The sequence below is a fragment of the Mustela erminea genome, chromosome 12 (genome assembly GCF_009829155.1).
Source record: "Mustela erminea isolate mMusErm1 chromosome 12, mMusErm1.Pri, whole genome shotgun sequence".
Classification (NCBI taxonomy): Eukaryota; Metazoa; Chordata; class Mammalia; order Carnivora; family Mustelidae; genus Mustela; species Mustela erminea.
This window is the reverse complement of record NC_045625.1, coordinates 950,710-961,955: the sequence shown is the minus strand read 5'-3', so window position 1 is coordinate 961,955 and position 11,246 is coordinate 950,710. Positions and strand designations below refer to the sequence as shown.

General features: G+C 70.5%; 3 protein-coding genes across 5 annotated transcripts; all 3 read left to right on the top strand.

Moving 5' to 3' along the window:
- Positions 1 to 694: 694 nt before the first annotated feature.
- AJM1 (apical junction component 1 homolog) lies at positions 695 to 6,604 on the top strand. Of its 3 annotated transcripts, XM_032306591.1 has the most exons (4): positions 696 to 1,593; positions 1,929 to 2,111; positions 3,299 to 3,382; positions 3,458 to 6,604. In XM_032306591.1, exon 4 carries the CDS (start codon positions 3,517 to 3,519, stop codon positions 6,424 to 6,426), a length of 2,910 nt encoding a protein of 969 aa, XP_032162482.1. In that variant the 5' UTR covers positions 696 to 1,593; positions 1,929 to 2,111; positions 3,299 to 3,382; positions 3,458 to 3,516; the 3' UTR covers positions 6,427 to 6,604. The 3 variants fall into 3 exon arrangements, with proteins under 3 accessions (XP_032162485.1, XP_032162482.1, XP_032162484.1); XM_032306593.1 differs by lacking the exon at positions 1,929 to 2,111; XM_032306594.1 differs by lacking the exons at positions 1,929 to 2,111; positions 3,299 to 3,382 and having other exon boundaries at positions 695 to 1,593.
- LOC116570063 (gametogenetin-like) lies at positions 6,602 to 8,890 on the top strand. The gene is made up of 4 exons (XM_032306604.1): positions 6,602 to 7,730; positions 7,790 to 7,831; positions 7,977 to 8,384; positions 8,740 to 8,890. The coding sequence occupies exons 1-4, from the start codon at positions 7,503 to 7,505 to the stop codon at positions 8,773 to 8,775; spliced, it is 714 nt and encodes a 237-aa protein (XP_032162495.1). The 5' UTR covers positions 6,602 to 7,502; the 3' UTR covers positions 8,776 to 8,890.
- A 1-nt stretch (position 8,891) lies between these two features.
- Positions 8,892 to 10,332, top strand: PHPT1 (phosphohistidine phosphatase 1). Its single transcript, XM_032306612.1, has 3 exons — positions 8,892 to 9,102; positions 9,489 to 9,613; positions 10,126 to 10,332. The coding sequence occupies exons 1-3, from the start codon at positions 8,943 to 8,945 to the stop codon at positions 10,216 to 10,218; spliced, it is 378 nt and encodes a 125-aa protein (XP_032162503.1). The 5' UTR covers positions 8,892 to 8,942; the 3' UTR covers positions 10,219 to 10,332.
- The last annotated feature ends 914 nt before the right edge of the window (positions 10,333 to 11,246 follow it).

Sequence of the window (11,246 nt, the reverse complement as noted above, 5' to 3'; positions counted from 1 at the left end):
TGTCCGTGTTGCTTCTCCCTGTCCACGGCTCCTGTCCACGGCTCCTGCCCCCGCCCCATCTGTCTCAGGTCTCCCCGGGTGGGTGGGTGGGAAGGTCCCGAGTTCCCTGCCTCCCCCCAAGGGGCAGCTGTCCCCGGACAGGAGGCCCAGGGAGGGCGTCCACAGAGGCCTTCCCAGCAGGCTCAGCCCCAGGTGTGCCTTGCCTCGTGCAGGCCGGCTGACCGAGCCGTGGCCTTGCGCACCTGTCCCAGCCCCCCTCGGTCAGGGCTGGGCAGCGGTGCCCAGGAACTCCTGTGGACTCCCGGCCCTCCTAGGGCAAGTGTGGCTCTGCTCTACTGTCTACCCTACTGGCCTCTGGCAGGCGCTGCCCAGTTCCAGCCACCCTGCCCGTTGCCTTCAGCCCAGCATCCTCTTGAGGCCCAGCCGGCGCCCAGCCCCCACCTGCCACCTCCACAGTTGCCAGGAGAACCATGCACTCGTTGGGGGGGGGGGGGTTCAAAGCCAGGCCTCCCTGCTCAGTCCGGAGAGCCTCCCCTTCCCCAGCCCCTGGGCCTAGGCCAGACAGTTCTGCACCCTGGAGGATGCAGGACAGCAGTCCCAGCTGAAGGCCAGGCACCCTGAGGACCCCTTAGGGACATTAGCCCCCAGCCTAGGACATCTCCTGCCTGTCGGAGGCTGCTCACCATGGGGGGGGTCAGGCCGACGGGAGGTGAACCTGCCCAGGGCCCTGAATCTAAAGGACCCACAACAGGGCAGATCCTGCCCATAGGAGCCAAGGGCATCCGTGACTCCAGCCTCTGCCAAGTCAGACTGTGTCCCGGCTCAGCATCGTGTCTGGGAGGGGCTGGGCGGCTAGACGTGGATGTCACCGTGTGGTTCGGAAGTGGGCCACGTGCAGACCTGTGCAGGGTGGTGACAGCCCTCCACTCACCCAGACACTGGCCCCCAGGGAGCCAAGGAGTGTACCCTTGTCCCGGAGAGTCTGAGCATGCTGGACACTGGAGGCTGCGGGCCACGCTCCGCCGTGCCCATCTGGCCCCAGGTACCTGCCAGTTTGGCGCCTCCGGCTCGGCAAAGCAGAGGCCAGCGGGGCTGGGAGCAGCCCATCTGCTCCTGCAAGGGCTTGGCGGAGGTGTGAATTCCGGGAGCTGTCAGCAGCCCCAGCCAGAGCCTGGGTCTCCTCCAGGCCCTGCTCCAAGGCCACCATCGAGCCACCAGCTGCCCGGGTCGGGGGTGGGGGTGGGGTGGGTGGGTATACGGCTGGAGGGCGGGGCTAGCAGGGCGCTCCTGGGTGCAGCCACCCCGGTTGGACCCGAGGTCTGCACCTCGGACGTGAGGGAGAGCGTGTCACCTGGCACTCAGCACCGACACACAGCTGCTGGGCCCCACGGGTCCCAGGCCCACCGTACGGCCCCTTTAAGTGCAGCCCCGCCGGCCACCAGCGGGGGCAGCACTGAGCGGCCGGCGGCCTCCGCGCCGCTGCCTCGAAGCTTCTGCCGGTGCCGGGGACGCCGCGGAGCGGAGCCGGGAAGGCGGAGCGGGCGCAGGCCTGCGCAGCCCACCGGGCGCGCGCGGCGGGGAAGCAGCGCCCAGGTAAGGGGTCGCCGGCCGCTGCCCCACGGGCGCTATCACGGGGCGGGGGGCTCCGGCAAGGCTGGGGGCCCGCCCCGGAGCTACACCAGCGGGTCCCCACGCGAGGCGCTCAGGGCGGGGGCAGGGCTGTGCGGCGGGGAGGGCCGCGGGAGGGGCTCGTTGGGCCTGGGACCCCCGCAAGGGCCGACCGGCTCCATGACCAAGGGGAGGGGCGTCACCCAGTCCAGCTCCTCAACCCCCCCCTCCGCAGCAGCAGAGCTGGGCTGTCACTTCCCTGGGGCGGAGCGTCCTGCCCTGTCATCAGACCCCCAATCCCGGCCTGGCTCTGAGCTGAGGATGGAAAGGGGTGAGAAGCGGACAGTCCTGTGGACAGGGACGGAACGGGGGAGGGCGCAGGGCTAGGATGGGACGGACACCGACGCCCCGTGGCCCTGACCCAGAAGAGCAGACCTGCGGGCAGAAAGCCCCTGGCACCCTGGGACACAGAGGGTCGACCTGGCGGCCAGAGATCCTGCCAGGTGAGCACCCAGCCCCCTGCTTGCCCTCGCTCAGCCTGGGGCACGCTTGCCCATTTGTGTGAGGAAGGGGCCGCCAGCATCGCCAGAGACCTGACCCAACCGGTCCAGCCCCCAGGGGCAGCAGCTGGGCCGGTGGCCCAAGCATGAACATTAGCCCAGTGCATAGGGTGGACCCTAGCCCAGCCCCCACTGCGGGGGTAGAGGGACCTCAGGTTGCCATGGAGCCTTCCTGAGCGGCTGTGGAGAGGGCCCTCTCCTGAGAAGCAGTGAACAAGGAGGGGGGGCTTTACCCGCCCACCACCCTGCCTCCCCGGCTTGCGGCCTGGCCTGGTGCGCCGCTCAGGGGAAGAGGGGCGGCCATGAGCTCGTGGCTCACGCCCCCACGTGGTCCTGCAGCCGGTTCCTGGCTTCCCAGCTGCAGGGCACAGGCTGCAAAGCTGCGGGGGTTGGGGGGGTACTCTCCAGTCCTTGTCGTGACCACCCCAACAAGCTTGGTGGGTTTCAACCACCCCAAGATACTGCGGATCAGACAAGGTTTCTGCAAAGGAATGGGGGCTTTCAGGCCCAGGTATGCCCTCTGTGGGACATTATTCTGGCCTGGGCGCACACAGAGGGTTCCAAGTGGGGCAGGTCAGAACCTGCTGGGCCCACATGAGTGCCCACTGGGGCCTCACGCCTGGGGTTTGGCTCAGGCGACCGTTCCCAGTGCAGCAGCCATTGCGGAACTGGAAGAGGGACTCCATGGCCCACCTGGCCAGCCAGTGAGTAGGGAGCCTCAGCAACTTTGTGCAGAGCCAATGAAGTCTGGGGCCCCGGGAGTCCCCCTCGCCTGCCCCATCAGAGGGCCTGCTCTGCGCTGGGCACTAGGAGGGGCTTCAGTCACCAGGGTCTTGTGAAGCCAGCTCCTCCGAAGAAATCTGTAAATAAGGCTTCACATGAGCAGTCATTCCAGCTGGGACCCCTCCCTCCTTCCTGCCCCAGGAGGAGGCTCTCTACCCAAACCTGCCCAAGGGTCACTACTGGGAGCAGAGGGACCGTCCAGGGATATGGGGGCAGGAGCTTGGGGACCGCAGCAACAGCATGGCCTTTCTGGCTGACTGGCTCCATCCCAGCAGAAAGTGGCCCCGAAGGGAGGGCCCGGGGGCAAGCGGCAGGACCTGAGTGGCTGGACACCTGGGTTCCTGCAGGTGCTCCTGACGCCGGCATGGAGCAGGAGCCTGCGGCCTCAGCCAAGGCCAGCAGCCAGGACTGCTGCGTCCACTGCACCCCAGGTAAGTGGGGCCGTTGCAGGGGTGTCACCTGGCCTGGGTTGCAGAGGGGCCACCCTGACCCGCATCTCCCACCAGGGCTAAAGTCCCCCAAGGCAGAGTAAGCGGCAACCGCCAGCCTGGGGACCTCTTTTAAGATGACTCGCACGGACCCGCCGGACCTGTTGGTGTCGACCGTGTACCAGGACATCAAGGTGGCGGCCCCCGGGCCCGCGTCGCGGCACCCGCCATGTGAGCGCCCGCCTACTGCGCCCGCGCCTTTCAACAAGCGCCACTGCCGCAGCTTTGACTTCCTGGAGGCGCTGGACGGGGCGCCCATGGAGGCCCGCACAGAGCCGCCGCCCCCAGAGCCTGCGGCGCCGCGCACCCGGCCCCGCGAAGGCGAGTCCCGGCGCCGCGCCCGCTCCAAGAGTGCGCCCCGCGCGCCCCCGGGCCTGGCGCCCGCGCCCGCCTCGCCGCCGGTGCTGCCGCGCCGAGGCCGGGAAGCCCAGCGGACGGCGCGGGCAGAGGCATCGCCGCACAGGGAGCCTGCGTACCCCGCGCTGCGCGCGCTCGCCAACGAGCTGCACCCCATCAAGCTGCAGCCGCAACGGGGCGGCCCCGGCCGCATGGCGCCCCTCTGCGCCACCACCGGCCGCTGCGCGCCCCCGGAGCCGCCCGCCGGGCCCGCGCCCCATGTCCGCTGCCGCCTGGACATCAAGCCTGACGACGCAGTGTTGCAGCACACGGCCCGGGGCTCTCGGTCCTGCGGGCCCGCGGAGACCACGCCCTGGGCACGCGTCGCCCCCCAGTTCCACGGCCTCACCGTGCCCGGGCCTCGCCACATGGGGCTCTCGCGCACGCCCACCCCCAGCGACACGTACTGCGCGGACCCCCGGGCGCTGTACTGTGACGGTCCGCTGCCTGGGCCCCGGGACTACACGGAGCGCCGAAGCCTGCCCTTCGCCACGCCGCCGGGCCCCACCCAATTCTTCTACACCGAGGAACCCGAGGGCCACCCTGGCGGGTTTCCTGCCAGCCCCGGGCCGCCGTTGGACAGCTACTACGTCAGGCCCTTCCCGTCCGAGGAGCCCCCTGTGCCCAGTCCGAGGCGCAGCGGGGGCTACTATGCGGGGGAAGTGCGCACCTTCCCGGTCCAGGAACCGCCCTCCCGTTCCTACTATGCGGAGGCCGCGCGAGTCTACGGCGGCCCCCGCTATGCTCCCGAGGAGGCCCGGGCTCACCCCCCTCTCCGCCCCTTTTACACAGAGGACTTCGGACGGTACCGCGACCGCGACGCCCTGGCTCGGACTTACCCCCACCCACGCAACAGCGCCGCCTGGGGTGACTGGGGCCTCCGGCCTTACCGCACCCTGCAGGTCGTGCCTCCCCAGGACTCTGGCGCGCTGCTGGCCTCTTGGCACGGCGGCACCGGCACCAGCCCGCCCCGGCTGGTGACTGACAGCCGCCACTACTCTCGCTCCTGGGACAACATCCTGGCGCCCGGGCCGCGCAGGGAGGACCCCCTGGGCCGCGGCCGCAGCTATGAGAACCTGCTGGGGCGCGAGGCTCGGGAGCCGCGGGGCACATCCCCCGAAGGCCGGCGTCCGCCCGTCGTGGTGAACCTGTCCACCTCGCCCAGACGCTATGCCGCGCTGTCCCTGTCGGAGACGTCACTGTCAGAGAAGGGCCGAGCGGGCGAGGGCCTGGGCCGCAACTGGTACGTGACGCCGGAGATCACCATCACCGACAACGACCTGCGCGCCGCCGAGCGTCCGACTGCCAGGGGCTGGGAGCTGCCTGGGGGGCGGCCGCGGCGGTCCCCGCCTGCCGCCCCGGAAGGCCCCACGGGTGGCCGCCAGCGCAGCCTCGAGCAGCTGGACGAGCTCATCACCGACCTGGTCATCGACTCTCGGCCCCCCGCCGGCCCGGCCCCCGACCCCGCGGCTGACGGCCTGGGCCGCCACCTGCGCCGCCTGCTGGACTCTCGGCCCGCGGGCCCCGGGGCGCCCGCGCTGGCGCCGCGCTCACCTCCCGCGTCGGCCGGCAGCGCCGAGGAGCCCGCGGGCCAGGGGCAGGCGGCCGACGCGTCCCCGGAGCCCAGCGCCGACGAGGACGACCTGATGACGTGCTCCAACGCGCGCTGCCGGCGCACGGAGACCATGTTCAACGCCTGCCTCTACTTCAAGTCGTGCCACAGCTGCTACACCTACTACTGCTCGCGCCTGTGCCGCCGCGAGGACTGGGACGCGCACAAGGCGCGCTGCGTGTACGGCCGCGTGGGCAGCGTGTGCCGCCACGTGCTGCAGTTCTGCCGCGACAGCGGCCCGGTGCACCGCGCCTTCTCGCGCATCGCGCGCGTCGGCTTCCTGTCGCGCGGCCGCGGCGTGCTCTTCCTGGGCTTCCCGAGCCCGGGCTCCGCAGACAACTTCCTGCGCTTCGGCCTCGAGGGGCTGCTGCTGTCGCCCACCTACCTGTCCCTGCGCGAGCTGGCCACGCACGCGGCGCCCCTGGGCAGCTATGCGCGCGAGCTGGCGGCCGCCGGGCGCCTCTACGAGCCGGCCGAGTGCTTCCTGCTCAGTGTGTCGGTGGCCGTGGGCCCCGGCGCCGCGCCCCCCGGCGCCTCCGGCCGGCCCGCGCCCGCGCCGCGCAGCCCTGGGCCCACGGTACGCAAGTTCGCCAAGGTGGCGCTGGCCGCCGGCAGCCCCGCGCGCCCGCCCCCGGCCCGGGGTCGCGAGCCCGACATGGAGACGCTGATCCTGACTCCGCCGCCCGGCACCGCCGGCCTGGACCAAGAGGGCGAAGCAGGCCGGCGCGCGCGCGAGGTGGCCTTCATCCACATCCAACGCGAGCTGCGGCTGCGCGGCGTCTTCCTGCGCCACGAGTTCCCGCGCGTCTACGAGCAGCTCTGCGAGTTCGTCGAGGCCAACCGGCGCTTCACGCCCACCACCATCTACCCCACGGACCGGCGCACCGGCCGCCCCTTCATGTGCATGATCATGGCCGCCTCCGAGCCACGCGCGCTGGACTGGGTGGCCAGCGCCAACCTGCTGGACGACATCATGTGAGCCTCGGGGTCGCGCCCGGGCTCCGCCCAGCCCGCTCAGGGCCCGCCCCCTCCGACCCCGCCCAGTCCACGTGGGGCCCACCCCCGAGCGGCGCCCCGTCTACTCAGACACCGACCGCCCGGTCCACCCCAAGCCCACCCCGAGCCCCGCGCAGTCCACCGAGGGCCTGTCCCCGAGCCCCGCGCAGTCCACCGAGGGCCTGTCCCCGAGCCCCGCTGCCTACTCAGACCCCGCCCAGCCCACCGGGAGCCCCGCCCAGCCCCTCAGGCCGAGCCGAGCTCCCCGCCAGTCTTCCACCTGTTCGCCACAAGCTCCGCTCAGACCCCCTCCCTTTGGAGGTCACAGGCCCCGCCTTGCCCTCCCCCTCCCCCAGCTAGCCCTGGGGCCTCCCCGGAGGCCGGTCCTCGGCCCCTTGGTGCTCCCCGCTGGGAGGCGGGGTGGGCCTGAGGGCCGCCCGGCCCTGCCTTCAAGAGGACGGGTCACTACTGCAGACCCCACCGCAGAGATCCGGTCAGCCCATTCCCTGACGCCCACGATGCCTCCCGGGAACCTCCCCAGGCCGGGTTGATCAGAGCCTAATCCCGTCCTTTTACGTGCCTCCACCCGTTTCCTGTGGTTTGGGGTCTCCCCCTGCTCGGAGGCCGGTCCTCTCTGGAGGACACCCTGACTAGTCCCGGTGTGTTCGTGTCCCGAGCAGAAAAGGCTAGTGGGGGCCCTGCACGGCCCGTTCCCGCTGGCTCAAGCCCGGGCTAGAGAGACCACAGCGGGACCCCGAGCGCGCACATTGGCGGCGCTGCCCGCCCTCCGGCCGCCCTGTCGTGGGCCCTCGCAGGAGAGTTTGGGACAAGCAGCAATGGAGGGGTACCCGGAGGTCTTCAGGCGTGGCGCAAGACACCAAGACAGAGGAGGGGACCCCCCGGGAGGGGAAAGAGGACGTGGGTGCGGACGCCGGCAGGATCCAGCCCAGAGCTGAGTCCTGGCAGGGCGTGAGTCAGGCTGTCTGCCCAACACGGACAGGAGGCTCCTAGCTGGGCGCCGGGGCAGGGTGGGAGGGCGGGAGAAGACGCACAGGGTGGATGAGCGGGAGGGACCGCAGAGGCGGACCAGAAGGGGCTCCGAGCCGCCAACGTAGGGAGGACAAAAAAGATTGGACGTTCCCCGTTCGGAGCGGGCGCCGGACCGAGCTAGTTGACCAGGGCGGAGTCCACCGGAGGGATGGGGGTGTGACTACACGGACGCCCCGCGCGCTTGCTCTGGCCTCGCCCGATGCCGTGCGCTGGAGACGCGAGGCTGGCGACCCGGCTCCGGCTCCGGCTCCGGCTCGGCTCCGGCTCCGGCTCCGGCTCCGGCTCGGCTCCGGCTCCGGCTCCGGCTCCGGCTCCGGCTCGGCTCCGGCTCCGGCTCGGCTCCGGCTCCGGCTCCGGCTCCGGCTCCGGCTCAGGCTCCGGCTCCGGCTCGGCTCCGGCTCGGCTCCGGCTCGGCTCCGGCTCCGGCTCGGCTCCGGCTCCGGCTCCGGCTCCGGCTCCGGCTCCGGCTCGGCTCCGGCTCAGGCTCCGGGAGCGCACACTCGTTGGCCCACCGCCCTGGCTCCACAAGGGCGAATGATCGTAGTCCCCGGGCTTCGCAACAGCCCTCCTGGGGCTCCCAGCACTCCCCGTCGCGGCCAGAAGAGACCCTCAGTTGAATTGCGAGCGCCCCCCACACCCCTGTTCCCGGCTCTCGCCCCCGCCTCGTGCACTCCCGCCCATCCCCCCACAACGCCCGCGCGCCCGCCTCGGCCCAGCGCGTGGGCACCGGCCACGGGCCCCGCTCGCCCCACCCGCCTTCGCGGCCTGCCGGGCCCGGCCGCCGTGCCCCCTGCCCGCGGGCCCCAGCTTTCCGCCCGACGCCCGGGGGCTGGCTGGCCAGGAGTGACCCTGGACAGGGATTATGTCCAGGGGCGAACGCTTTCGAACCAAGTAAAACAACTCAAATGTGGCAGCGCTTGCTCTTTGGGGGCGGGGGAGGCGTGGGTGGGGCCGGGAGGGGGCCCGGGTGGGCTGGGCGCCAGGGAGGGAAGGGGAGGGCCTTGGGGTGCGGCGGGAGGAGGGAGAGGGAGGACTCGGGACGCGGTGGGGGGCGCGGAGGGAGGCCTTGGGACCCGGGCGGTGAGGGGACGAGGAGCGGTCAGGGCCTCACGGGCCGCCGAACCCCCGTGGAGGAGCCCGCCCCCGAGCCCGCCGCCCACTCCGCCTCCCAGTCCCCGCTGAAAAGAACTGCCCGCTTGGCCGGGTTGGACCCCCACCCACTCCGGGTTCGCTGTTCCCCTTTAAGAGGGACCCGCGTGGCCGCAGAGGCGCAAGGAGCTAGGTTGCCATTGGCCAGGCCGTGCTGCAGGTCGGCGGCACGATTGGCTGAGGCTCTGGGCCCCAGCACGCATGCCCCCGCGCGATTGGTCCCGGGCTCCCAGAGCCCGCCTCCCGCGGGGGTGACTCAACCCGGGCTCGCGGGGGGAAGGGCCGCGGCCTGCAGGGAACATGGCGGCGGCGGACCTCGCCCAGATCGCCGATGTGGACATCGATTCCGACGGCGTCTTCAAGTACGTGCTGATTCGAGTTCACTCGGCGCCGCCCTCCGAGGCCCCGACCGGGGAGAGCAAGGAGATCGTACGCGGCTACAAGTGGGCCGAGTACCATGGTGAGGGCGGGGCCGGAGGGCGTTTGCGGGGCGGGGCCAGCCGGCTCGGGGGCGGGGCCGGGGCTGGCCTCGCCGGCTCGGGGGCGGGGCCGGGGCGGGGGCGGGGCGGGGCGGGGCGGGGCTGAGGGCGAGAGGCGATCCTGTGCCAGGTCTGACCCTGAGCTGGCTCAGGGGACTCAGGGTCCTGGAGGGCAAGGGGCTGCCGTGGCCCGACCCCTGTCTCCTAGTACCAGCGCCCTTGCCCGGGTGCACCCCTTCCTCCGTCTCGTGGCGTCCCAGCCTGGAGGAGCTGCTCTCCCGCGGAAGGAGCTGCTCCCAGCCGGAGCGTCCGGTGCCCTGGCCGCCCAGGGGCCGCGGCGGGTGCTGAGCTGCCTTCCCTGTCCCAGCTGACATCTATGACAAGGTGTCGGGCGAGATCCAGAAGAAGGGCTATAGTTGTGAGTGCCTGGGAGGCGGGCGCATCTCTCACCAGAGCCAGGACAAGAAGATCCACGTGTACGGCTACTCCATGGTGAGCCCCGAGGCGCCCCCGGTCCAGAGACCAGCTCTCACCAGCACTCACTGCCCTGCCCCCAGGAGGCCTGCAGGGCTGGGGTCTCTGGGCCGTGTCAGCCGCTGACTCCTTCCTCCAGTGTCCTGCCCATTTCCCGCGTGGAGTGGGAGAGAGGCCCCTGCCTGCCCCTCAGCCCTGGGGGGGGGCCGTCCTGTTCCTACACGAGGCCTGGCTGGGCCGTCACTGTCCCCCAGCTATTGGAGGCCCTCCGCGTTTTGGCGTGAAGCACAGCAGCCTCTCCCTCTTCCTTCTCCAAGCCGCAGTGGTGACTCCGTGTGTCTCGTCACCTGGGACAGCGCCCTGGCTCACCACGGCAGCCACCTTTCTGCAGGAGAGCTCCCCGGGGCAGGCAGGGAGGGATGGCCGTGTTTGGCTCCACCCGGGGATGCCCCCCAAGCCGGCTGCTTGGTGTTGCTGTTGATGGACACCCAGAGCCAGGACGGGTCTGTAACATTGGCTTCTCTCTCCAGGGTTATGGTCGTGCGCAACACTCCATCTCCACTGAGAAGATCAAAGCCGTGTACCCTGATTATGAGGTCACCTGGGCCGATGATGGCTACTGAGGCCTGCCCAAGGGGCCAGCTGTACCCCCTGGCCAGGACACCAGCCTGGCCCAAGTGTCCCACCTTACCTCACCCACAGGAATTAAACATGTTATCACCGTGCTGTTGCCCAGAGGCTGTGTGTCTTGATTTTTCTGTTTTGGGGTGTGTGGCAGAGAGCCGGAGGTGGCCCTGGAAACAACAGGGCCCCTGCAGGCTGCCCCTCACCTGGCTCCACATCTGGGGGCCCCAGGGAGTGGCAGTGCACACTCAGCCCTTTGTGGTCTGATAAGGGGGCCCTGCACTGCTGTCCCTCTTTATGGCCTGATGACTCCACATGTGGCTCCTATGTCCAAGGACATTTGGGAGGAAACTCTGAGCCCTTGCGCAAGTAAGTAGCACCAGGTCCCTCAGGGCCAGCGGACATCAGTGTCTCCACATGATCTGCCACTGGTGGTCACACGTGACGTGACCCAGGACCCCTTCCAAGACCAGGTCCCAGGTCACCTGCTCAGCTCCTTCTCCAAGTAAATGGCTGAGGCCTCAGAGTTGGAGCTGGGAGCCCCCCTCCCGGGACGGCCTCCCCTTCTCCCCGTGCAGGGCTGTGGGGCACCAGCTGTGGCAAGGAGATATGGTATCGGGTGGGGAGGGCCAGGTACCACTGGGCGTGCCTGTCCCCTCGGCTCCCTGTGAGCACAGGTGCCATCTCATGGCGCATGCCCTCTGTGAGCCCACGGGAGCCTCAGGGTTGCCGCTCCAGGCAGGTCTGTTGTGACCACACGTCACCGATGAGGAGACAAGCTCCGGAGGTCTCGCCGTGGTTGATGGCAGCCAGATGCCGGGGGCTGTGCCTGGCAGCGCCCAGCCACACTGCCTGGAACATTCATCGGATCAGTGACTGTCATTTATACGTCACTAAGCCATCTGGAAGCCGTGGACTGAGTTACGGAGGATGAAGCCCCTGGGTGCTTGGGGCCAGGGACACAGTTGGCACATGCTGGGCTCCCCCTCTGAGCTCCAGGAGACCTCAGAGCCTGACAGGGTCGGCG

Coding starts and splice junctions, on each gene's coding strand:
- LOC116570063 (XM_032306604.1), top strand. CDS start 7,503: ATGAGCGGGAGGGACCGCAGAGGCGGACCAGAAGGGGCTCCGAGCCGC. Junction 7,731..7,789: donor GCGAGGCTGGCGACCCGGCT/CCGGCTCCGGCT, acceptor CGGCTCCGGCTC/CGGCTCCGGCTCCGGCTCCG. Junction 7,832..7,976: donor TCGGCTCCGGCTCCGGCTCG/GCTCCGGCTCCG, acceptor GCTCCGGCTCAG/GCTCCGGGAGCGCACACTCG.
- AJM1 (XM_032306594.1), top strand. CDS start 3,517: ATGACTCGCACGGACCCGCCGGACCTGTTGGTGTCGACCGTGTACCAG.
- PHPT1 (XM_032306612.1), top strand. CDS start 8,943: ATGGCGGCGGCGGACCTCGCCCAGATCGCCGATGTGGACATCGATTCC. Junction 9,103..9,488: donor CAAGTGGGCCGAGTACCATG/GTGAGGGCGGGG, acceptor TCCCTGTCCCAG/CTGACATCTATGACAAGGTG. Junction 9,614..10,125: donor ACGTGTACGGCTACTCCATG/GTGAGCCCCGAG, acceptor TTCTCTCTCCAG/GGTTATGGTCGTGCGCAACA.